General features: G+C 34.6%; 5 protein-coding genes across 5 annotated transcripts; 3 read left to right on the top strand and 2 right to left on the bottom strand.

Annotated features, from left to right (window-relative positions):
- Nucleotides 1–3,085: 3,085 nt before the first annotated feature.
- On the top strand, nt 3,086–3,658 carry LOTGIDRAFT_106854 (hypothetical protein; the record flags this gene model as incomplete). The annotated part of the gene is made up of 1 exon (XM_009062073.1): nt 3,086–3,658. A coding segment is annotated over one exon (573 nt), but the record flags the coding sequence as incomplete, so codon positions are not given.
- A 10,529-nt stretch (nt 3,659–14,187) lies between these two features.
- LOTGIDRAFT_210328 (hypothetical protein) lies at nt 14,188–15,655 on the top strand. The gene is made up of 3 exons (XM_009062074.1): nt 14,188–14,234; nt 14,475–14,615; nt 15,025–15,655. Exons 1-3 carry the CDS (start codon nt 14,202–14,204, stop codon nt 15,100–15,102), a joined length of 252 nt encoding a protein of 83 aa, XP_009060322.1. The 5' UTR covers nt 14,188–14,201; the 3' UTR covers nt 15,103–15,655.
- A 41-nt stretch (nt 15,656–15,696) lies between these two features.
- Nucleotides 15,697–15,936, bottom strand: LOTGIDRAFT_59723 (hypothetical protein; the record flags this gene model as incomplete). The annotated part of the gene is made up of 1 exon (XM_009061684.1): nt 15,697–15,936. A coding segment is annotated over one exon (240 nt), but the record flags the coding sequence as incomplete, so codon positions are not given.
- Nucleotides 15,937–17,197: 1,261 nt separating this feature from the next.
- LOTGIDRAFT_106125 (hypothetical protein) lies at nt 17,198–18,638 on the bottom strand (the record flags this gene model as incomplete). Its single annotated transcript, XM_009062075.1, has 4 exons — nt 17,198–17,329; nt 17,771–17,953; nt 18,143–18,263; nt 18,484–18,638. The coding sequence occupies 4 exons, from the start codon at nt 18,636–18,638 to the stop codon at nt 17,198–17,200; spliced, it is 591 nt and encodes a 196-aa protein (XP_009060323.1).
- A 6,121-nt stretch (nt 18,639–24,759) lies between these two features.
- Nucleotides 24,760–25,044, top strand: LOTGIDRAFT_105992 (hypothetical protein; the record flags this gene model as incomplete). The annotated part of the gene is made up of 1 exon (XM_009062076.1): nt 24,760–25,044. A coding segment is annotated over one exon (285 nt), but the record flags the coding sequence as incomplete, so codon positions are not given.
- Between the last annotated feature and the right edge of the window lie 1,142 nt (nt 25,045–26,186).

Genomic DNA, 26,186 nt, shown 5'->3' on the forward strand with positions numbered 1-26,186 from the left:
TTTCTGATCATAGCAGACATCTGACTTAAGAAATGAAGTGAGTTTTACGTCCTATTTCCCTGCGTCAGTGTTGGTTTATAAAAATGACAATGCCTGCGTATTCGATACGATCTTTCATGGCACAGCTCGAAGCATCATCTCAAAAAGAGTTATCAGAGGCTGGATAAAGTCTGCTGGTTTTGGACTTGTTACTACACTACAGAGGATTTATCGAATTTGCTCAGAATTATGTTGACGCCAGTGATATAAACGTATTTCGAAGCGTCTACACATGTAATATATCACCAATTAATGACCCACTTTAAAACTCACATCAAAGTAATTCAGGTTATAATTTAAAAAGATTTTCAAACATCTGCCACGAAATACCTGCAACATACAAATAACATTATCAAAGAGTTTTCAAGTTTAACACATGTTTAAAGAGGCTTTACAAGTTGTGTGATTGGCTTAAATATCAAGAGGCATTTAAATATAATTCAAAATTTAAAGCATACAAAGATGTCTCTTTATCATTTGGAAACATATAAACGGTCTTTGTTCTGACATGTATGATTCAATAGTGTAAATGTGGAGTGTATTCAACCATTAGGATCTACATCATTTATAATGTGATGTCTTCTTGAGGCGAAAAAGTACGATGTATTCTTAGCTATTAAGAAACAAATGATTGTATCCGTAATCTAATGTCTCTGAAATAGGTCCGTAATAAAACGTAATACTGCAAGTTAGGTTATAGCTGTCTTGGGCTTTATAACTGAACATGCTGTCGTGTATTTCGTCAAGCTCGGAGGTAACATAATTTGGGGTTTGGTAACAAATCTTGTTTCAGAAGGCAATTCTCACCAGATGTATATTTATACTGTAAAGCATCGCATTTTAGGTCTTTTGCTCCAGCTACTTTGTAATATGAATTATACCTATACGCTCATTGATATATGTTATTATTACCTGTATATAACTTCTCTATAATTGATAAGTAGAAGCTATAAATATGTATTATATTATGTGAAAGTTGTACACTACAAGTAGTAGAAAGGTGTAAATTGTTAAATATAAAAAAACATTAATACACTTGTATGAACTTGTTACGTCTATGCACTTGGTGTTTTGTCGCCATTTCAAATGAAGGACATCTGATTATCTTTACTGAGCAAGTGAGTCTATCGTTGATGTACTGTACTAATCATTCAGTATGTCGCAATTTCCATTTTGAGCAGCTATTGTGATGTTTTAGTTTTTTATTCAGAACTCACGTGCTATTCTCAGTCTATCAAGTGCAGAAAAAAGGACGTAAAACTACATTTCACTTGACTTTTACCGCCCGTTACAACAGCACCAACAGAGGTGTAAGAGCAGCAAAATGATATTGCTTATTTGTTTCGATTTATATTGCTATATGAAAATTCCAGTAATTACTTGTATCTTTAACTCATGATATTAATATTTGTATATTTCAGCGGAACAGTTTCTGTGAGAAATACCTAAGAGTGATAAATCGTACGAAACTATTCCCGATACCATCTTTAATAACTGTATGAAGCTAGAAGAACTGTTTTCGTATCTACACCAATCATATGAATTTGAACTTTGAGGTAAAGAATGATAAACTAATTCTGAAATTTTCTCTACTAGATTGTTTATAGTTGTGCATGTGAAAATCTTACTCCACTAAACCAGCTATTCTTCAATATTATAGTATTTTCTGAAAGTGATTGTCCCAGATAGACACAGACATAACCTGATTATGCATGCTCAAAACCTGATTTGAGTTATACAATACCAATGGTCATGAGCGCCGATTTTATACATTGGGCGAAATTTTTTTTGTGATGTGATGATACCCACAAATGTAAAGCTGCATTTTACCCCCGAAAATATTATGTTAAAATATATATCGTCTGACATTGATAGCATCGAAGTACGATAATGAAATTTTTAAATTGAACTTTGCTTTTAATTAAATCAAAAGAATTCGAAATTCAAAATGTCGTACAACCTTTAAATACGTAAGAGATGGAATCAGGAATCTATTACCGGATATATTTTTTCAGTTAAATTGTGTACAGAAGAGATTGGTGAAGCCAGTATCTAAATATCCGTCTGATTACCAGTGCCAATGAATGGAGAATATTCCGTGTAATGTTTATCATTAATCTTTAAACTTTGTTGAACAAATGATAACAAGAGCTTATTTATACTACAGGCTTTCAGCTCCATTAAAATATAACGTACGTTATGTGAAAGATGACATTCTGAGGTAACGATAATATAGAAAATATTTTGATTAGACAAGAGATTTCTTGGTGTTGTGAAAATATGGTTTCGGTGTAACGTTTCAGTTGCTTGTACCTGATGTTCTTACTTCTTGTATTAATTATAGAACACACGTGATTGTTGATAAGAGAATTAAGACTTCCATTTATACGTGAAATTAAATCTTCCATTCATTCGTGAAATACAAGCTTCCAAATTAACCTCATATCATAGTTTCTGATGATATCCCAGTTTCTTATAGGGATTGTAAGGTAGTTTTTCTAACCGTTTATGTGTGTATGGTAAACATGTCTGATTTGCATAAATCCAATTTTCAATCAGACGTCTGTGGATCTTGGAATCCACCAAAAGAGATTTATGACGTCACTATCGCAAAAGCTGTTTATACTAATACTAAAATACGTCAATAAAAGCTTTGTTTAGGTGGAATCACGTAATGATATGATACTTCTACATCGTAGAATGTCATATAAAGGCACGTGAACCATACAATATAGAGCCTTCTTTAATACATAACATTTGTGTGATGATGTATATTTAATGGTCATAAATGCTAATTCATACTAATTTCTTACTGTTTATACTTTTAGATGAACAACAAATAGCATGAGCTGTGATGAAGATAAAGAAAATAATTCTTAACCATTGAAATATTTCCCTAAAGAGAGCATTGTGTTATTTACTTTCAAATACAACACGTCTTGATGTCTTGTGTCAACTCAACCACCAATAAACCTGCATCCAAAATAATCTGAACTAACCTGTAGACAAATATTGCCAACGACAACTGCAAACACACTATCACAAAATGGCGACGGGAACGAAACTTATGAAAGAAATAAACGACCAGTTTCTCATTTGTAAAATTTGTTTTGAACCATACAAAGATCCGAAGACTTTAGTTTGTTTACACACATTTTGTTGTGATTGTATTCAGAAACATACAGAAGCAGAGAATAGCAGACCAAGTCGCTATAATCTGTACAGTAGATATGTTGGATGTCCTTTGTGTCGGAAAAAGACTGAAATTCCATCGGGAGGTATACGAAACCTTCAGGATAATTTTCTAGTTTCTAGTCTGACTGAAGTTATAAATAAACGTGTGTGTACCAAGGTGCCCCCATGTGAAATATGCCATACTATTAGACCAAGATCTAATGAAGCCTGCTCCAAATGTTTAGAATGTAATAAGTTATTGTGTGCTGGTTGTGTGGAATTACACATGACGACTAAAGTCACCCAGAAGCACAGTCTGATTGATATCGAGGGTGAGAAGGATATTGAGTGTAAAGCACATCCCGAGGAGATAGTTCGGTTTTATTGTGAACCATGTGACGCTTGTATCTGTGTGGTTTGTACCTTCCAGGAACATCGCGACCATGAAATATGTTCCTTTAATGAAGGTTTTACTAAATATAAAGAAACGTTAGTAGACTTATTAGACAAGTGTAAACAAAGGTTAGGGGGTGTTTCTGATCGCGTGAAAATTATTGACAAATATGAGTTATTGATGAAAGAAATCCGTGAGCGTATTCGTGATATTGCCATCGATTATATGACACAAGTACGTGCTAAGGAACGTGAACTCATCAAAAAGGTGGATGATCTTTTCGGGCATAATGTGATGGACTTTATTCAGAATAAATCCTGGTTGCAAGAAAATTTAGATAATTTACAAAGTACATGTAACTTGACTGAAATTATCATGAAAGATAAAGGTGTTGAAATGATGTTATTAAAACGTGAACTTCAGGCTAAATTCGCACATCTCCTAGAAACTAAACTACCTGATATTCCAGACAATTTGCCTGAAGACGTACGTTTTATTCCGGGGGATGTGACACTTGGACATATTTCTATCAAAGGTGAAGATGAGGAGTTCGAATCTGAAATTCATAGGGGCAGTGGTGTCACACAATCCACACAGACCGCCAGTAAAGAGGTGTCCAATAGTACCACCAGTATGGACGCTAACATGAACATATCATTAAAATGTGGGGGTAATCAAACAGAGGGTTTAGTGACATCGAATAGAGAAACAAACACAATACGAACTGATTTCCGAGACAGGGGAAGCAACGCGTATGAGGTTGACACAAAAACAAGAGGGACCATGACCCTTAAAAACGACACAAGGACTCAAAAGAATCAAACAGATAAAGTTGTAATGTATGATCAGACTTGTATGACCTCAATACCTCTGACTAACGGGACTAATTCTCTCAGCGCAGCATGTGATACAAATTCCTCTAATAATAGACTAAATAGATGGATTCGTAGTCGAAAAATACAGACAGACATCAGTACTATTGGTAATAATGAGGGTGATAATATTTTTTCTAATGGGTCATTAATGAACGATGAAGTCAGGATTAATGGGCATTCTGAAGACAATAGTCGTAGTGACAGGAGAAGGCGTCGAGATCGTCGCGAGATAAACCGACTAAACCGCTCTACTTCTGAACCTAAGATGGTAGATAAAGAAACCTCTCCCGATAAAATAGTACAAAAAGATCAGTGTATTATGGTGCTACCAAATACTGGTATAATCGAGACGCAAACTCCGATCATTAGCACCACATCTTGTTCGGCTGCTACTGATTATGAGGGACAGCAGCATAAAAGTGTTTCTACTGTCAAAGTTTCGTGTGTTGATTCTGCATCCGGAACGCCTCATGTTACAAGTGAATCTAAAGTAACATGGACAGAATCTACTATGACGACTGAACGTGCAATGTGTACTGTGAATCCTACTCTATTAGAAAACGGAACACTAACAGATTCTGTGAAACAAGAGAGTCATGGCATACAAGTTAGACCAAAGCAACGAACTGTAGCAACGAATATGCGTCCGTGCAAAACATCTACGGGTCAATCTCAAACCGACGTGCCTCTAAGTGACAAACCGGTCGTAAACGGGGTCACAGAGACCATAAAATCCACTAATGTCCGATTTGAAAACGCGTGTGTAGGAACAGACAGTTTAGAAGCCATGGTGAAATCCATGGATCGTTTGAGCTTTCATTGTATGGAATCGAGTACGGAGACATTAGATGTACGTGTATGTGATAAAGAAACAGGAACAAGTCCGATACAAAATGTCGACAAATGGACATTAACCAATAAACCTCAGTATATGGATACTGGTGTATCTCCTCCGACTCCTGCTACGTTTGATGCCAGTGTATCGACAAACGCTATTATCACAATGGAACAAGCCACATACACTGATGTTAAAACGTATCGGGAGACTGGTATAGCGACTGTTATGGTTTCCACTGATACAGAAACAATGACTGAACAAGTGCAGACTACAGAAGCACAAACCAGTGTTGACATACAAACACAGGATGCCAATATATCAACAGATGACATTCAAATGGTGGATGAAATCACGATGGCTGAGCTATGCGTTTGTAAGGAAATCATCGATACACACAACAAAGAGACCCAATGTGGACATTCAAGACTTGGGGATAATTCTATGGGCAATTCTAGTTTAGACACCTCTTTTAGTAATTCTCAGTCTGACATTTTAGAGTGTGTTCGATGTGAACAGTTAATGCACGAGGAAAAGCAATTCATAGACAGTGGAACTATGCCACAAAAGCAAGAGACCCAAGAGGTGGGAACAATGGCATTGTCAATATACGGCAACTCTCCTGATGTGGTCGATGTCGATACCCAAACTAATGTTATTTCCACTAAAGACAAATCAGTCAGTGCTGCCTTTGATCTGGACGAACCTCAAAGTAACCTCAAGGACTACGTTGATGTAGCAACATCTACAGAATCACTGCCTTACATTGGATTATTAAGTGAAATAGACGTTGATGATATTATTGTATTTCCCCAAGCTGATTTTGATCTCGTGTCTGAGTACAGCTCGTCTGACAATGATATCGAAATGGTTGATGACGAAACCTCTACAGACTGGTTGGATGGAATTGAAACAGGAACCCAGACATTCTCTCCACCGGGAACATCAACTCCGGTCACCGACGACCAATTTTTGTTTACCAAAAACATTGGCGTTAATACTCATTCAAAATTAACATTTGAAAAAGAAACGTGTACACCTATCAGACATTTATTTTCTAAAGGAACTATGACTTTTTATGTTTCAAGAACTGATAAGGCAACTAGTACCAGTCAATCAAAATTTATTACCGAAACTGCATCAAAATTTGGCGGTAGAGTACAACGTGAAGCATCGGTCCATAAGGCTCCTGTTTCAGACAAAGTGACAATGACAGCTAAAGCCGAAGTGGTGGACGTATCGGTAGAAACAGACCCAACTCTCCTGGATGGAAAAATTTCAGAATGTATATCAAAACTGAGAAATGTGTCTGATCGACTCAACAGTCCAACAATGAGACTTAGCAGTGACACCGAAGCATTCTTTGGAAAAGGTTTTCATTCGAAAAGACATGGCTCGGACTCATCTGAGCTAACATCATCATTTGTTTTAACTGACAGTTCATCAAGTCTAAATGCGAAAAGCTCACCTGTTGAAAAATCAGAAGAGGAACGCCAAAAACAACTACAGCAACTCCTGGCAGAAACCTCGAGAAAACCAAAGGACAGCAAACCAGGGAACAAGAAAGAATCAAAGACCAAATCAAAAGAACTACTACCACCTCCCGTTATTCTAAAAGAAGACTCAGGAAAACAATCTGAAAATCCAACGACAAAATCTGCTCCAAGAAGTCCTACCCCCATCAAATCTATTCTGAAAACGAGTTCTAAAACTACACCTCAAAGGGAATCTGTCTCTTCGCCGCCAACACCCGTGTTACGACCACGTGGATCTTCTTCTAAAACACCGGAGAAGGTTTTTAAAAATAATGACATTTCTCTTAACAAGAATGATCATGATCCCAGTGTTGGTGAATCAAAGACAAGTGTAAAGCCTTCAGAGAAACCTCAGTCAAGTGAAAAGGATACCCTTCAACCGCCTCTCCATAGTCAGCCAAGTGTGTCACCCGTGTTGATGCGGAAAACTCAACGTAAACCACAGCCAATCACGACACTGAAAGGAAAGAAAACAGAGGATTACAACAGCTATAAATCAAGAAGTCTTCCACGGCAATTTTCCACTGAGAACTCGCCATTGAGTGCCTTAATGATACCAACATCACCTCCAAGTAGATTGCCTTTACTGAGATATAACTCAGCTCCAGGTCGAATAGCTACAGTACCAACTCATACACTACTGAAGAAGGCAGGACACTCCCCTCCGATGAGATCATCTCCGAGCCCCCGTCAAGCTTCACCCAGTAAAATCCCAGTAAGCAATCGTCAAGTTTCACCAGAAAAGCCTGTTTCAGAGATATATTCTAGTAATCAGAAATCCCAGAAACCGCACTCTCGATCACCTCTTCCAGCCATATCAGAGACCAGAACACCGTCGTCTTGTTCAGACTCTTCAGAAGTTTCGTTTCTATCAGTTACATCGGGTGACTCAATGACTCTTTCGCTTACTCCTTCCATAGGCACTATTTCCTCTGGAACAAGTGATAAATATGTTGACCCGGCCACCAACCAAGAAGACTACAAGGCAAGACAGTCTACAGCTTCATCTGATCCAAAGAGTCAACAGAAGAGGGAAAAGACGGGGTTTATGCAGAGGCTCTTCTCTAAAAAGAAGAAAGATATGGAGCAGAAGCCTGAAATTATCCACACAAACGTAAAGTGGACTCCACCACCTAAACCGCCACAAGAACCTCCGAAAGTGCAAATTCCTCCTAAATCGAGACCTTTCGTATATGTTCGCTCTCGAATATTCTCAATTCAACATGATGTTGAGGATGAGAAGAAATATTTGAAAGAAAAGGAAGAAGAAGAAAAGCGCATTAAGGAAGAAGAAAGGTTAAAAGAAGCAGAAAGAAGACGGGAAGAAGAAAAGAAAATAAAAAAGGGCAAAAAGGAAGAGAAAAAATCAAAGACTAAATCAAAAGTAAAGAAAGGGGAGAAGCCTCCGTCTTCACCATTATTACGGCCTGGCAAGAAAACGAGTAAATCGTCAACCCGGGAAACTGACTCTGATTTGTCAGACTGTCAAATGGGAGCTACATCAATAGATAGTGCTGATGTTTTTAAATAACTCGTTGATATTTTGTGGGTTCTCACATTTCGTACTTGTGTTTCTTTATGATAGATTGAAGATATTAAAATATCGAACTGATTTACAAGTATCTGTTGGTATCTTATACCGCAAAATTCTAAATTTTAGACTTGATACCAACATTTTTCCTAATCATGTCAAGATCTGTTGAGAACCTTAAATCTTCACGTATTTCGAACATGGGGCTAAATCTGATCAGTGAATTTTTTTTTTATAGTATAACCAATTGGTTGAACCTCGCCCTATATAATTTCGTAGGTCACATGCTGGTCTTCCCTATTTGATCTATCTTTCGCAGTCCGATGGAAATTTAATTAGCCTAGATGCCATTCGCTCCGAATTTGTCGTAGTATTTTTTTTTCTTTCGGTCGTGAGAATCCACAATAGAAGCTTACAAGGATTTTATATTGTAAAGATTACAAACTTAAATCCCAACGTTATTGATAAGCTTTTTATTTGAAATATTGCTGGGTAACCAATGTTATTTTATATGTATATTTAGTAAAATTAAAACTAATGGATTGTGATATTTTTGTACGAATTGCTGTGATAAAGTCTTTCAATGAACATTATGTCACAAATGCTTATTTTTTCAATATTTTGAGAATTTTATTAGTTCATATTATTGATAAGATAAGATACCTTCTGTGACTATCTTTACAGCAATATGGAAAATTTCGATTAAAAAGTTGGTAATGATATAATGATATGTGTATTGTATTAATATAGCTCGGATTATGAATTAGCATGTATTTGGATTTCTATGAAGAAGTCAACCAGTTCAAGGTCTGAAAATGTTTTAATGATTTTGTTACACTAACAGTATTGTCCTCATCCTTGAATTCTCTTTATGAGCGCGGATGGTGTGACTTTATGAGATCTCATATGAATTTCAGTTGTGACATATTGCAGGACTGGTGACGTCATATATTCCGTACAATTCTATTAGCCTTTCATTCAGAACGTTCCAAAAAGAACCAAAATACAGACGATTATTACTCTTAGCGCAGAAAACTGAAATTGTGCAATGCAATCTGTTTGCTATTGAGGCGCTAGGTTCGAAGGGAGTTAAGGTGTGATATAACAATTAGTACCCATAGATTGCATGCTTACATCATACTGATAAAACTATTATGATGTTTACCCTATATGAGTGATAATATTTATATATTTATGCTAAATTAATCATTGTTGAATTAAAACGGGTAGGAATATTATTTAATAAAACATTTGAAAGTTAACGATGTGATTTGATTTTATTTTAACGAGCCAAGCCGCAAAACAGTATAACAGTTTGGCAATTCATTGGTAACATAATCATTAAAGGGGCATTATGCAGAATTTTCATTATCAAAAACATTATATACTATACCTGAAAATATTTCTAAAGTACGCTGTTTAAATATATGTAGGCTATCTACTTGACCAAACTGAGATGTTTTCAAAGGATGAATTACAAACGTACTAAAAAAGAATACTAATTGTTAATTAAGCAATTGGACCTCGTTTTGGTGTTGGGATTTATAATGGCTCGAAATTATTAGTTGAAACCTTTAGGAGACATAATTAGGTATTTATTTTACTTTTATCCATTTGGTAGTTTTTAACAGCTTCCAAAAAGCGTTAGGTTTAAAGTTAAAACTTATATTACATTTCTCTAAATTTTTGTGTATAGTTTTCACAAATTTGAGCAAAAGAATTTTTTGACCAATAAAAAGATAGCTTGCCAGGCAAGGTAACATACGCCGACTGCAGCTGTCAGAAATGATTAAACAGTCTTTAGTGACTATAGGGTTGCACAATATAGCTAATAGAGTGAAACGTCAAGTCAGACACGATATTTCGGTGAAAAATTATCCGATCATCACGAAAATCGATAGGGATCATCTTCATAATGACATTGACATACAAAATAAAAATCAAAAGAATCTGTAAAGAATTGTAGCCTGTAGAGTGAGCACGAGTTGCACAATATAGCTAATAGAGTAAAACGTCAGGTCAGACACGATATTTCGGTGAAAAATTATCCGATCATCATGAAAATCGATAGATCATCATGAAAATCAATAGGGATCATCTTCATAACGACATAGACATACAAAATAAAAATCAAAAGAATCTGTAAAAAATTGTAGCCTGTAGAGTGAGCACGAGTTGCACAATATAGCTGATAGAGAAAAACGTCAAGTCAGACACGATATTTCGGTGAAAAATTATCCGATCATCACGAAAATCAATAGGGATCATCTTCATAATGACATTGACACACAAAATAAAATCAAAAGAATCCATAAAGAACTGTAGCCTGTAGAGTGAGCACGAGCCAAATGTGAACGGACGGACGGACCGACGGGGTGATTACAATATACGCCCGTCTTACGTGTGGGCGTATAAAAACGGAATGCCCCTTGCAATGCAATATTCTACAATCATGTTAACGACTCATGAAATTCCTGCTCTTCAACAAAGGTAAAATGGGCAAAACATAGGCTGATGAATGGCAGCCTTTAAATACATCTCCGCTGTCAACAATAGCAAAGGTCAGTTACAATTGTATGCCCATCTTAGAAACTTTAATAAAATCTAATAATAAGAATTTGGCTGAAGCCGATGACAAACTTTAACATACATCTAAACCATGTAACTGTAGGAACAAAGAATTAATTCCACTAAAAGGTGAATGCCAAACTAATAATATTATATATAAGGCAGGAGTCACAAACATTGACACAAATGAACGTAAAACATATCTGCTACTGACTGTAAACACTTTTAAACAAAGATTTTACAATCATATGCAGTCGTTTAAACATCAAAAATGTGAAAATAGTACTGGACTTTCAAAACACATTTGGCAACTTAAATTGAAAAATAATAATTACAAAATAACCATGTAGATTGAAGATCGCATAGCGTGAAACTCAGAGTAACAACATGTTTTTTTAGGTCCTATTTTAATATTTCTATATCGCTCCACAACTGATGATTGAGCACTATTTTAACAGTGGTATTTCTATACCGCTCTACAGTTGATGTATTGGACACTATTTTAACAGTGGTATTTCTATACCGCTCTACAGTTGATGTATTGGACACTATTCTAACAGTGGTATTTCTATATCGCTCTACAATTGATGTATTGGACACTATTTTAACAGAGAGAATGTTTTATTACTAGCTGTTTTAGATGAAATAATTTTGGTCTCTGAGGTACACACAACTGGTCTTAATTTGCTTTTAAGGTTTGTCTTCACAAAATAACAGTTTATACAAATACCTTTAACATTTGATAGATTACTAAATCCACGACATGTTGTTGATCTGATTGTAGTTTGATAATTAATTACATGAGGACATTCCATTTTAAGTTTGTCTGATTGATATCAGAGTAGCTCTGTAGATTTTTATCAGGGATCCCTTAACAGAATTCAGAATTTTCAAAATTGTATAAAAGAATATAAATCAGACTGAATTATACCAGTGTCTGGAATCCTATAGTCGTTGTAAAACCTTCTGCATACTAAATCCGAGTCAACATCCACCTTTAGAGATCTTCCATTTTCAAATTTATAAAGTATTAAGTTATTTTCATTTCGTTCGTAGATCCATCCACTCGATACTTGAATATTTTGACTTATATCAATAAAAGATGGTTGAAATGTAGTGTTCGTACAAGGAAGAATTCTTACGACCTGCAAGAAAGTAAATATCTGTATGAACAATCTGTAAAGTATTTTCAGCATTTCATATGTACATAATACTTCAATCATACTAAAGGTTAGGGAAAGAGAAGTTTGTAGGATTTCAAGAACACACCAATGTCCACTAATTAAATAATTAATTTTTATTGATGGAACACAAGAACTTTTTCATCCTATCCAGAATAGTGTTTTAGAGACACTTACAAACTGATGTTATGCTATAATTTAATCTATCTTTATTATATCTAATAAAAAAAATTAAAAATGTTTTTCTCTCAGGAGACTCTAAATTGGCAAATTTAATCATAATACCATCCAGAGGAACTGTAGGCCCTTGTATTCAAAACCACAATCCAATGAACGGCCAAAAATTCACTCTCCTCCCCCAAATGCAATTTTCAATTAGATGATTATTCATGTAATAAAGAATGATAGGCTTAGATATAGCTCTAACTTACTGGTGGTTTTCTGGGAGCATTTCGTTTAGTTGGAATATATTTCTCTAGTATAAACAATGTTGGTCTGCTGCCAACCTTCAAGGTATATATTTTTCTTTTGTCTGAAATGTTAAAAATATAACAGAAATTATATAGATAATATCTCTGCTGAGTGCAACAAAGGGAATTTTCCCCAAGGTTTGCAGGCAATGTCAATTCATGAACATGTCATAGGCTTACTTACTGTTCTATAAATCTGTAAACAAACACATAAACATATAATGTAGTATCGCGGGAGAGAAATAGTGAAAATCATTATCTAAGTAACAAATATTAGGGTACTTACTGGTACCGGTATTTTCTATTAAGTATTTTGGAGTAAAATGTCACGAACATAGTGTTAGTTTCTCCAAATTTAATGAATCTTTCCTGACTGATCTTATAATTTGAAGAATTCTTGACCGCTATTCAGGGTGTTTTTTGGCATTTGGAAGGTGAAAAAAACTCAAACCTGTTTTTTGCACGACTTGTTGTACAACCAACAATACAACAATTATCACCACCCATATGTTATGTTTAAGTTGTATTCAGCCTAATCAATATAATAAAGGAATTTCAATATAACATAATGAAAGTAAATTCACATTATTCACAGAAATTTACATCATGTGATAAAGACACATATGGACAGAAAATGACCCTCTGTAAAATCACATTTCCAAATAATATTTTGTTTCATTTGCTGTCTCGTTTCATCCACCAAAGACAATCTAAAGGTGTGAGCACACGAGCAGTCTTGTTCGGAGACTTTTGTCGTTGATTAGAGTCTTGTCTTGAGTTTCAACGACTGGCACGGGCCACGAGAAGACAAAAATCATCAGTCGGTCGTTTTCGACCTTGTCGATAATCACGTGCGGAGCATGCAATTGAAATCAAAAGGAATCTGATTGGATGATGACGGACTGTCTTGCAGACGATAAAACTATCGGAGACAATTATCACACTTGTTATAATTCCTGTCGGTGGCGCGATAATCTTGTCATGGAAGCACGGGCACACGCGAGATTTTACTCAAGATTCGAGTCGGAGATAACAAAATTCCGACCGAGACCTCTCGTGTGTTCGCACCTTAACAGACAGCACTATTTTGATGTTTCAATTCTTAGAAAAATAATGGGCGAAATGCGATTCTGCGATTGTAAACATTGTGATCGGAAGAAAATGATGTATTAGGTCAACCACAAAAATAGAAATAGAGAAGACGTTAGTCGGCGTTCCAGTTCTATGCGTAGCCATTCTCAATGGTTCTACGCACAGATATCCTATTCCGCATGTCTAAGGTTCTTTGGTTTAGCCAAGCAGGATATAAGTTGAAGGGACCCAACTCTTATAACCAAATCAGGACCAGTTCAGACTACAACAAAACTATCAGTTTAATACAAAGACTGACCTGACAGTATTGACATTGATAAAAAGGTGAAAGTGTTGTTATTTAGGCTAATCATTTTTTTTACTATATTCTTTTTCTAAAATTCACACTTTTGAGTATCTATTGACGTCTTTTGTTCTAACCCAAAAGAAAAATACGAAAATTAGCTGCCAACTTCACATAGTCAAAATGACTAAACGTACCTCTAAAGTAAAAGTTAATTGTAAATAATGGTAAAGAAGGAAGCTCTAAGCCTCAGTAGGGTAAATATCTCACTTCTTTATATCAATCGAATGTAAATAATTTATATTATATTATAAAATCTGTTTTTGTGATATAATACAGTTTACCTGCATTACTTAATATGCATGCGCTTGAAAAACGATATCGGAAGAGTAACACAAGGGAAGTTACTCTGTTATTTTAACTACAGACAACAACTGTTTTATTCTCGTATGTAATACCGCTTGTTTATGAGCAGTTTTTTGTGAGGTTTTTTTCAGTTTATGCTTAGAACACAAGTATTGAAATTGTACCGAGATATTTTTAGATTGATAAAAAATGTACCTGACAAGAGCTACCGGGAACAACTAAAAGAATGGGCACGACATGATTTTAAAGCTAACAAACATCATACAGACGAGGTAAGTCTACAAGTGACCATGGACTTTATAATACATAATCTGTAGCACAAGGGGGGTAGCGGGGGCCGCACACCCCCCCCCCCCCCCTCTCTCTCTCTCTCTCTCTCTCTCTCTCTTGAAGCAAGTTTTTTGGGCAAAAATCTCATAGCTAGGTAAGAGATTCGGGCAATCTCAGATATCTCGCCCCCTTCGGACATAAACCTGGCTCCGCTACTGTGAAGCACTCTCAATTACATAGAAAATGAAATTGTTATTGTCATTCAGATTCTAGATTCTCAATAGTGACTTTTTAGAGAAGGTCTGGCAATATAGGTATGATTTTTATAAAGGTTCTCAAGATTAAAAACTACATAGCTTTGTGGGTATGCCCATTCGTAAATCCTAAATGACATATGTGCTTATATTTCAGATGGCTATAAAGATGTTGTTAACTAAAGGCAAGATGACGTATGACGAAGTTCACCAAGCTATTGACATGTCTAAATGATATGATATCGAATAGGAATTTACAGATTTCAAGCTAAGGAAGCAAATCAAGAATTTGCCACACCAGTTGAGTTTGTAAGATGTGCAAGGACTGTAAATGGAATATATCTATACGTAACTTTGGACTAGGACACGTTTTTTTAGCAAAAGATTGTAATTGTGTCAAAGATTCTTTATCTTGAAAAGGATTGCGGTTTTGTAAAAGATTTGTGATAAAAAAAAAGGATTGTTATGTGATACATTGTTTATTTTGTACAGAAAGAAGAGTTGGTGTATAGGTAAACTAACTGTCGGTCTGAAGAAAAAAATTGATACACCTTTATTCTTTCCAAAACATGCGAGTGTTCATTTTGCCAATCACGAGTCATCGTGCGCTGTGACAAATATCGTCAACATATCTTGTGACCGTCTTCACTGGCTCCAACGAATATGCTGAAAAAGCCATTTTATTTCAGTGCCTGTGCCTGCGTCTATTCCTCTGATTTTTCACTTTCTTTTGTCTGTATTCGCGTTTTCTGGCTTGTGTTTTATTTTGAGAAATTTGATTCTTAAACATCCCTTTTGTATCCTTTTGATTTAAATATTTCTTTTTTGAGCAAACCGAAACATCACAATATTGCCACTTCACTCCCCTTTTGGCAGTGTAACACCAGGGACGTTTCCGACGTTGACCAGACGGATTTCTACAGTAATTATGATCTCCAAGACCGTCTTTATCATCTTTATCAGTACGTCCAGGTTTACTGTTATGTTTATGTGGATACTGAGATGACCATTTCTGACAAGTTGCTCCTTCCATTGTATGATCTAATGATCCTCTATAATCTCGACCATCTTTATATTTTAATGGTAGACATTTTCCTACAATGATATATGATACATTATAACATATGATTACTGAGTTAATCAGTATTATGTTAAAGTGTCAATGTATTGGGGATTTATACATTACGTTATAAAGACAAAGTATTTATAGAAACGCTCTGTGTTATATATGGCAAAGATTCTCTTGCGTGAAACTGAAAGTAGGTGGGTGGAAAGTAAGCGTTCGCTTGCAACAATCAGTCTGTACCATTGCCCTTCCGGATATATCACTTGCCCCTCCGAACGATCAAATCTGGCTTCGGACCTGCAATATTCTCCTTATTAAATTTCCTTTTTCAAAGCGACTAGACAAATCCCTTGTAAATCTGATGATCAAGGGCTATTTCCTTATCAAGAGGGCACCTAACGTTATAACTGAAAGAACGACACCATGACTTAGTGGTATTGGGTACAATTAGGTGCAGATCATCATGTTAGCGAACAATTTGTTCTGAAATGCACAATACTTACGTTTAGCTCGCTTTTCACAAATAAACGAATACATGTAATGAGGTAGTTGAGATACAGAGCCAGTCCATACACCACGCCAAGTAAATTTGTTGGTTTTCATGTCACGACTGAGTGCAATAGAGGTAAAACTCTGCGGATGGTTGGTATCCCAGTTGGTATAAGATACTTTTTTAGCTTTCTGGTTCTCTCCACGATACCATTTAAATGTTCTGTTTATTTTTCTACCACCAGTTCGCCAAATATACACATCTTTGTATTTTTTCAAGCTGTGAGCTTCTATAAATTTCTGTTCTTTAAGACTATTAATACTTAACAGATCTGAATGAAGATCGCTACATTTTTTATGAGCAGCTGAAAATTGCACTTTTGGATGGTCGAAAAATTTGTAACAGTTGGCCTTATGTTTAATCCAACCTTTAGGACAGACTGAAAACAGAAAAGTAGGAGTTATAGATAAAAGAGAACAAATTAAGAGTCAAGACAAAATATTTCGTTAAAGCAGTAACGTTTAGGTTAGGTGGTAGATCAGGTTGAGGCCTAAGAATTGTCAAGGAGGCTTACACGACCATCATTTACGAGCTTAATAATAGGAAATTTGAAAATGAAAAGGGGAAGTTTTTGCGATTTGGTCTGTGGTTCGAAAAATATGTGCTCTTGGAGAGTTCAATCACTTTCTGAGAATTGTGCGATGAGCGTCAACTACTAAACACTCGCCGATCTGAAGTGGCGTCCATATTCACCAATAACTAACACCTAAAATGTTATTTACCCGTAGCTTTAGTATCCTCTTTCTGGTTACACTGATACATTTCTCTAAGTTGAGCAATATCTATTGTACTTAAACCATCTCTCTGACCTATTGTCAACTGTCTCTCTTTTCCTACTCCTATTACCTAGAAAGTACAAAACTGTGTAAATAAACGTACATGATCATTATAACCAATGTTCATATAAATGGAAAGGACACACCGTTTCACCACGTTTCCCTTCACATATTGATATATGGGACCTCTGAATATTCAAAAGGATGTTAATTGTAAGATTACTATATGGCAAGAAAGATATGTACGAAAAGAACACACAGTCCTTCACTATCCTTCAAACAGTTCATGAGAAAAATTAAAAGTAATAACTCCCAGTATCCGTCAGCAAATGGGATTTCATTTGAACATAACAATATAAATGACATGCGACCCCTCGGCGTATTTGGCTTAATAAAAATCCAAGTTGAGTACAATATAAGAAAATTTGTTCAGGCTGATATCAACTTGCCAACTATTAGTACATTTCCAACCATGTGGCTCAATGAAGAAAGACAAGATTCCGTCCCTTACCTGTATTGTAGGTTCACCATTCCTGGTAAAAGCATATTGACTGTAATGCATAATGCTGTTATAATCATAGGGATAGCCTCTCGCTGAGGATATATTTCTATCTATTACTTTAAAATCTAATAAATAACGTGGCGATATATTTTCTTTTATTATCTTGACAAATTTATTTCTATCTGCCCTTGCCTGAAATAAAATAGTAATTTTTTTAAAATTCCTCCTCTTAAATTTGTGTCGATTTCCAGTTACCATGTTATGGCGCCTTTTTTATATTCTGGCCACTGCCAACTTTCATCGGATTTGCTCTGTTGACCTCTAGTGTGTAAGTGTGAATACGTTAATTTGATGGACATGAAATGGTTTGGGACGGCCTACCTGTTCGTGCCATACACCTAAAGCATGTACTGTTTCATGAACAGCAGTACCAAGATGTTCACATCCTCTTCCTATACTGATAACCTGCATACCACCTTGCATACCAACATTAGACCAACATCTGAAGGTAGAGATGAAACCAAAACATGAACATTTCAATGAGAAACTGAGCTGAGAACAGAATATATATGTGGTTTTTTTACGTCAACGTGTTTGATGCACGAATTGATGCTCTGATGTGTCCGCTTATTGAATTTGTTTATTTGAATATGGCTTTGATCGTCAAAAGATGAAAATCAGCCAAGTAATAGACGTTTTTCAAGGTTTGCTGATGAACTTACCCTGGTTCACTTTTATATAAAATGAAATTTTTATGTTTGTTTCTTTTCTTCTGAAATCTGATACAAGTGTGTTGCTGTATATGTTTAAATGCTTTGACTATCCATTTTCTTGATAAGGGACCTGTAAAAGAACAAATTATTATACCAATAACCATGTTCCATAAGCAACGGCACGATGATTATCTACATTCGATGATCATCGTACCGTTGCCTATGGAACACGACCAATAACATTACGGTAAAAGTAATGGGAGAATACTAAGAGCAACCTCTGTTCCATCAACGACGGCACAATTTTATAAGCTTATTCCTTACCGAAAACCCTCAACCACATCATACTCAGCAGCATTATCATCTGGAACAACATCACCATCTTCATCATATACAGCAGCATCGACATCGGTACAACACAGACTGTGTGCTATATCTGATCTTAGTTTCATTGATTTGAACTTACTTATATTTTTATCTATTACATAAGGAACCAATGCCTTCTTCCACAACCTTCTCTTTTTCCTTAAAGTAGCTCGTTTACTACGCCGTTTTGGTTTAGTGTAAGAATCTTTATAAATATATTTTTCTGAAAATCTATCAAGGACAATATCACCCTGAAAAAATACACTGCCACCTGAAACAACCAAACATCCAATTAGTATATTTAGAAAAGTATTTGATTTGCTATCATTGTCGTGTAAATTGCCCTTTCTTCGGTAATTTTCAGAACAGATGAACGATATGTTTTTGCTGATTGACCTTCTTGTGTTTTTTTCAGGTGATCCTGACAAGGAATAATTCAAATTACCTGTTCCTCTTGGTCTGCTAGTATCTCTACCAGTTTCATCTGATTGTTTACATAATGAAGGTGGACAGATTCCTGAAAACAGCAGAAGTACATTTAAAGCTTTGTTCTTTCAAACCTAATACAGATTCATCGACCAGTATTTTCTATCCTAAAAAGGTAGACCACCTTCATATCTTCTGCAATTTTTGAACCAATCAAAGGGTGTATTTCTTATTGTATATTAGCATTTTAATGATAAGTCAGATGAATTTAAATGTTCAGGGGAAAAACTTTTATGACTGTGCACCTTTAATTAAGCCTTCTTATACACTAAATGTGGTGTATTTTGATATTTTAACTCGTTACATACGAGAAGAAAAAATAGGAAAGAGAAGAACGACAAAACAAAAAACAAATGCTATTCTACCAATAGAAACACCCCTATTAAATATGATATTTCAAATACCCATCTATAAATCGGAAATAAGTCATTAAATATGTCATTTTTGATAATTACCTTTCACCAAAAAGAGTAAAAATGCAAAAAATTTGATGTATTTAAATGTCTGATTTCATCGTTAAAATCATACAATTAAACTGCATATTTCAGATATTTGATAATAATTATTTTAATTTTTATGAATATCAAAGTGTGTGTGTATCGTCATGATATAATGCATTCTTTTGTGCACCATTAGATCCATATGAAGTGGGATCGTCAACATTAAAATATGCTGTTTTTTTTCGTTTTTTTTTTCTTTTTAGCTTTTCGTTGCGCTAGCTTACAAGAGCTGTTCCGTTCGTTCCAGGACATCAAGCTAAACACCACACCCAGAAAATAGTTCACGTTCCTTTGTTATTACATTATTCAGTGCCTGCAACTTCGATTGTTGATGTTATTTTTCACAATGCCTATATATCAGTTTACATGGTTGGAATATAAGGTGGAGAGATGACTGACAATTCTCAATATCTGAGCGAGTATCCCTTTAACAAGCCATTCGGTTTCACAAAACCAATAGGTAACAAATTTGCAAGTCTTTCTGAAGAGGGTTATAGACATAACTTCATATGGGTACTGAACTAAATACTGCAGAACAGGCATGGTTATTAGGCTTTGTTGGACTGGAAAGGCCTATAACCCTAGTTATTGATATTTCAACCATACCAGAAGTTGTCCTTGTACTGAAGGTTACGAGCACTGAATTGGTGGCTCATTAACTAGTCAGATTATCTAAAACATCTGTATATATAGTAATTTACCAGATTTATAAACTTTTTAACACGTGTGTTATGGTTGAAATCTAGAGTCAGTACCGATTCCCTGTAGTCAAATAAACTCATTCCTGATATCCCAATTTATAGTTAACCATACACCTTGAGAGTCTTATCAGAGATTACCAGAAACTTATCATAACTGACATACAACTTGCCAATTTTATAATTCATAATATCAATAGGAATGTAAGATTTGCAATGGTAAGCATGAAAAAGGAAGTACTTTAATACAAATGTCTAAGTTGATTTGAACTTTCAATATTTTAGATTTTCAATGATGCCAAAACGATTCGAGAGTACCAACTTCAAGAGCACAGCCCTTGCTCTGATTCGATTCTAATTGATAAACGGAACAACTTGGTCACTTTAAATAACATTCAGTCCTCTTCCCGGGCTGCAAATCATGTGTCTATCATTGATCCATGGCGGATTTGCCGAACGAGGATTTCTGAAAGTATCGAAGACATTATTTCAAATTGGTAACATCGATATAGCCCATTTATCGATAGCAAAACACTTTTAGACAAACAAAACCATCGCTATATGTCGATCTTTAAAGAAAATAATATGATCCTCCTCGTGTATCATCGTTCATGAAGAAAATGTGATAAATTTTGAGGAAGCTTACGTGGTGATAGTTTGAACATTGAATGAATCAGTTTGGTGTTATTATTGTCTTAAGTTTACTTTATTGTATTTTTATGACGCGAGACAAATGACATTAAATGGTATATCTCAGTTTTCAATATCGTGACAAACTTGGTTTTAATGAGTAAATCAACGATATCTATTCCTAATACCTTGCTTATCATGTTTCTTGATTTCGCACTTTCGTAACCATTATTTCATTATTTTTTACTTTATCCTTTTCCCTGATTCGAATAAGCATCTAGAAATGATCACAAATTTTTTGACTTCAGTTGATATTGTCACAAGTAGACATAGTTTTGAACATGGCACTATCTTTAGAACTATTTATCAAAATACACTACAATGCCAACACAACTATTTACATGATTATTAATTGATGTTACCATGAATTTAAGACTTAGCATACATCAAATAGTGACCGGCGTAGATATCAGAGGAGACTGTCAAATATCAAAAAGCCCCCTTATAGTCGAATGTCATTGTTTCGGATATACGACACTTAGATTTGGCGACGATAAAATACCAGAGATATATAGGTAAATAAAGATATTAAATAGTGTTTAATTAAGGTAATGGTCACTTATCATTCTTTTTATAAGTTTATTATATTACTGTAAAGGTTTCTATATAGAAATTGGGTCAGTGTCGTGAGTAGACTAGGTCAAGACAATTTAAACATTTCAAACATTTTAAGATAATGCCTGAATAGTGTTCTGTTTCTCGGTGATGAAAAAAAGAAGTATCCGACGTTATACAGAAAATGTAACTTTATGGCTTCTAAAACATTTACTACTACATTATTATAAACATAATTCCAATACCTTGACTGCAATAGCCACCTTTCTTTTATCAGAATTTGTAAAGGTGGCTGTTGCAGTCAAGATATTTAACGCAATAGCTTGACATTGTGAAGATGTCCCTCATCCTATCCCTAAAAATTTGCATGATACTTTATTTCTCTGTATGATCTCGTTTTCATATCCTAGCAATTAATATTTTTTCAAACACGATTAAATGGCAAAGGTGGTAACATTGTACATAGAAGAAATTCTAAACCAAAAATTTGCCATTTTCTTTCAAATCTGTGGTCGTTGAGTGCACATTGTCAATGCATTCAAGACACATATCAAATAAAAGATGTTTATATAGACCATAATATAAATATACAGAAAGCAATCGTGGTTTATGCCTAATGACGTTGAAAATGTTTAGAGAGGTCGAAATGAAACACAGAGAGCAACTACTAGAACTACATATCATGCAAATGTTTTTTTTCATTTACAGTGTACATAATATCCATCTTTACAATGTCTCAAACATTGTTAAGATGACCGAGATCTGAAACAGATTCATCTGAATTTGAAAAAGTGCTGGTGAATCATATTGATTCAGCCTTTACATTCATTTACTTTTTGCTTCATAGGCTTCTAAAATGATTCATTTTGCATTTGAGATTCAGTTGTGGATAATTGCAAAAGTTGATTCTCCTAAACAATGTAAGACTCTTTAAATATGTACTTACTGCGATTGAGTTGCCAAGGTTCCCAGAATTTAGCCCTTCTTTTATAAACATGCACTTCAATATATGATTGAGATATAATTGGTTGTTCTATTGGATATGAACATATATGTTGAATGTGAACGAGTATAAATAAAATAGAGGTATACAAGTCGTGGATATCCATGATCCTTGACTTGTTGAATGATGTCCAAATACTTATAACTTTATACTAAGTCAGCAAACATTTTAGAGCAAGACCATAACTGAATTAACTCCATTTCAAATTAGCCATCCATTACGACTTCTTTCACTTTCCAAACAAATCTGTTGATAATAGATATATTGATATACAACCTATTCACTTGAGCACCCTTTTCATTTTTTCCACACAATAGATATACACAAATATACACATAAACAGTGCTGAATTTTATCGGCCTTGAGATTTTCAGGCTACTTATTTCTGTGTGACTAACACTGCTGCAAGTTTGAAAGAAACTTCTGAAAGGCAAGAAATTCATTCAATAATTATTGTCACAGCCAAATCCGTTGTAGTGTCAGATAACAATGGTTAAATTGGGTACACAACATTCAATGCATTGGCATCTTGGTTTTGGCTAAAGGTATAACGCTGTGCCTATAGACAGCAAATTGATGTTGAAAACACGCTTTGCTTTTCACAGGAAAAATTATGTTCACCCCAATAGTTATTTAGCTTATTATGCATGTATGGTTTAAGCACAGACTGAAAATTACCTTATTCATGAATTTTGAAAATAATCCACACAAAATCTACCCACTTTTTATCCAACACAATAAGTAAACATCAAGTTTACGTTATAGTAAATGTCTTATAGTAAAAGGTAAATAGACACTTATGTTTCTTGTAGTATACGTTTCTTCTATGAACCTCTATCTACGCCTATGTTCTTATGAGTTTACAAATGTGTAGGTCGATAAAAACACAATTTATCACCGAGCATCAATTTAGCGACAATACTCTAAGTGCTATTTTAGGTAACAAAACCAAAAGTATTTACAATTATTTACTTAAAGATTAATTATGTTCATGGGGTTTTGAACATGAATACGTAAAAATGTGAATGGTAAATGAGCCATAACAGAAGGTGTCTATCACGCAAGAGTTGGGATCGGGGGTAATAAACGTCACACCCACGTCTAATTCTTTCATACATGGTCTAACTTGTTTCAAGCTTTACAATATAGGAAAAATATCAAAATGCATGACATCACTAATCCTGACATTGTTTGTTTATGACATCATTTTGGTTTGAGAGACGACAGCGTGCTACTTTCATGGCAATTAGAAACTGGAGTAGGGTAACTATGAAACTAAAGAATTAGCCAACTTAACAAATTCAACCCGCATAAAATGATTCCATTAGTCATGGGTAATTCAAGATGGAAATGAATAACAATAAAGGTGTCCGCGACACAGTTGATCTTATGGATTATTTGACTCATAGACACAATCAGTGACTGATTAGTCAAATCAGTGAAAAGGAACTCACGATGATGTATGATGTTTTAAAGAGATGAATCATGCCATAAATGTCCAGACTTCTTTTTGTTTAATGTCAAACAAGCACATAATTGTCACCATAATTAGAGTGCGTGTGGTTAGCTTGACCATGATAGTTAAGTTTCTAAATTTTGAATTAATTTTCGACAATGAAATTATTAATTTCTTCAAATTAATTGTTGTCTAGAAAGTTATAAAACCAGTTGTTCTGTTCTGTAAGATTATAAAGACAGTTGTTCTGTTCTGTGAGATTTTAGAGATAGTTGTTCTGTCTAGAAGTAGTTCTGTACTTGGAGCTGTTCTGTTCTAGTATATTGTAAATGTTTTGTTATGGAAGATTATAAAGACATTTGTTGAGTTCTGATTGATTATAAAGTCAGTGATTCGGTTCAATTAAGACAATTAAGAGATTACAGTTATTGTGTTCTTGATGATTATAAAGACAGTTTTTCTGTTCTAAGAGATTATAAATATAGTTGTTCTGTTCTAGTTTATTATCAAGACAGTTGGTCTGTTCTATGAGATTATAAAGACAGTTGTTGTGTTCTTGTTGATTATAAAGACAGTTGCTGTGTTCTGATTGATTATAAAGAGAGTTGTTCTGTTCCTGAAGATTATAAAGACAGTTGTTGTGTTCTGATTGATTATAGAGATAGTTGTTCTGTTGTAGAAGATTATAAAGACAGTTGTTGTTTTCTGATTGATTATAAAGATAGTTGTTCTGTTGTAGAAGATTATAAAGAAAGTTGTTCTGTTCTATGGGATTTCAAATTTTGTCGGCTAGGAAGCAGGATAAGTTTTTTCTAGTCTGTTTTATAGGCCTATGTAGGGTATTTTATAAGATGATCAGTAATTCTTTAACTTTTAGAAAAAGAAAGTCGCCGGTTCTGTATATTGTTAATGCTATATAATTATTCTACAGATTTATACGTTTTATGTTAATAATAAAAACCTTATTCTTTACAAGAAGATATTAAATGATTGGTCTATGGTGACATCTTGTAAACCCCAATAAAGTCCTTGTCATGTCCCATTATAAAATGTCCGCAACGTAAAGAGCCTATACCACAAAAATATGCTACAATAGGTATATACTTTTGACTATGACTACGGAATAATCAGCGGAGGTTGTATTTGAGAAGAATCTGTTCTTAAAAGAGAGTTGCCAAAATTTACAATCAAATCTAATGTTAGTAATTAATCACATGATATCGAAGATTGTTGTCCTTCTTCAGACTTAATTTTCAGAACAGATTAACAAATATTGACTTTATGGGTTCAAACTGGATGTACACTTATACGTATTGTGATCTTAACTTTAATGCTATAAATACTATTTATCCCAAAACAGTTTGTGAGCAAGTATTGTTATACACATATTGTACGATCAAATCCATATATTAAATTCATATGTGGATCAATTCCTTTAAAATCAGTTGCAATAATCTTCCGTGTATATAATAAATATCAAGTATTAACGTCTCGAGTGTTTTTATGACGACTAATAATACTATCACGCAGGTATATGTATCGATACTGATCAAAAGAAGCCGCTTGATATTGTATTCTATTGTAATGAGTTAATCTTTTCAATCGCTCTGATCGATACATTCATTCAGTATCAGGTTACTGTATAACTACACTCTATAATTTGATTCTTTTAAGGAACTCCGAGGATTTATCCTCAGGTCGTTTAGAGGCAATTCCATGAAAAATATATTATTTATAATATTTCTTCTTTTAATTGAGATCAGAAGTTTTGTTCCTCATTGCCTTGAGATTCTGGTTTTTTTTAAATGAAAAGGTGAAAGACAATGGCTTCGATAGGTTATAAATCCAAATTATGAGAAAACAGTCACTTCACAAATCAATTAAAGCAGGGCCCAGCATTACAGTGAAATTGGGAATAAAATTCAATAAAAAGAACGAAAAAATAGCTTTATTGAACT

Source organism: Lottia gigantea, assembly GCF_000327385.1.
Source record: "Lottia gigantea unplaced genomic scaffold LOTGIsca_5, whole genome shotgun sequence".
NCBI lineage: Eukaryota > Metazoa > Mollusca > Gastropoda > Lottiidae > Lottia > Lottia gigantea.

What these genes read in the sequence shown, in the direction of transcription:
- LOTGIDRAFT_210328 (XM_009062074.1), top strand. Translation starts at nt 14,202, where the DNA reads ATGGTAAAGAAGGAAGCTCTAAGCCTCAGTAGG. An exon ending in AAGCTCTAAGCCTCAGTAGG is followed by an intron (nt 14,235 to 14,474) that starts GTAAATATCTCA and finishes GGTTTTTTTCAG; the next exon opens with TTTATGCTTAGAACACAAGT. An exon ending in ACAAACATCATACAGACGAG is followed by an intron (nt 14,616 to 15,024) that starts GTAAGTCTACAA and finishes CTTATATTTCAG; the next exon opens with ATGGCTATAAAGATGTTGTT.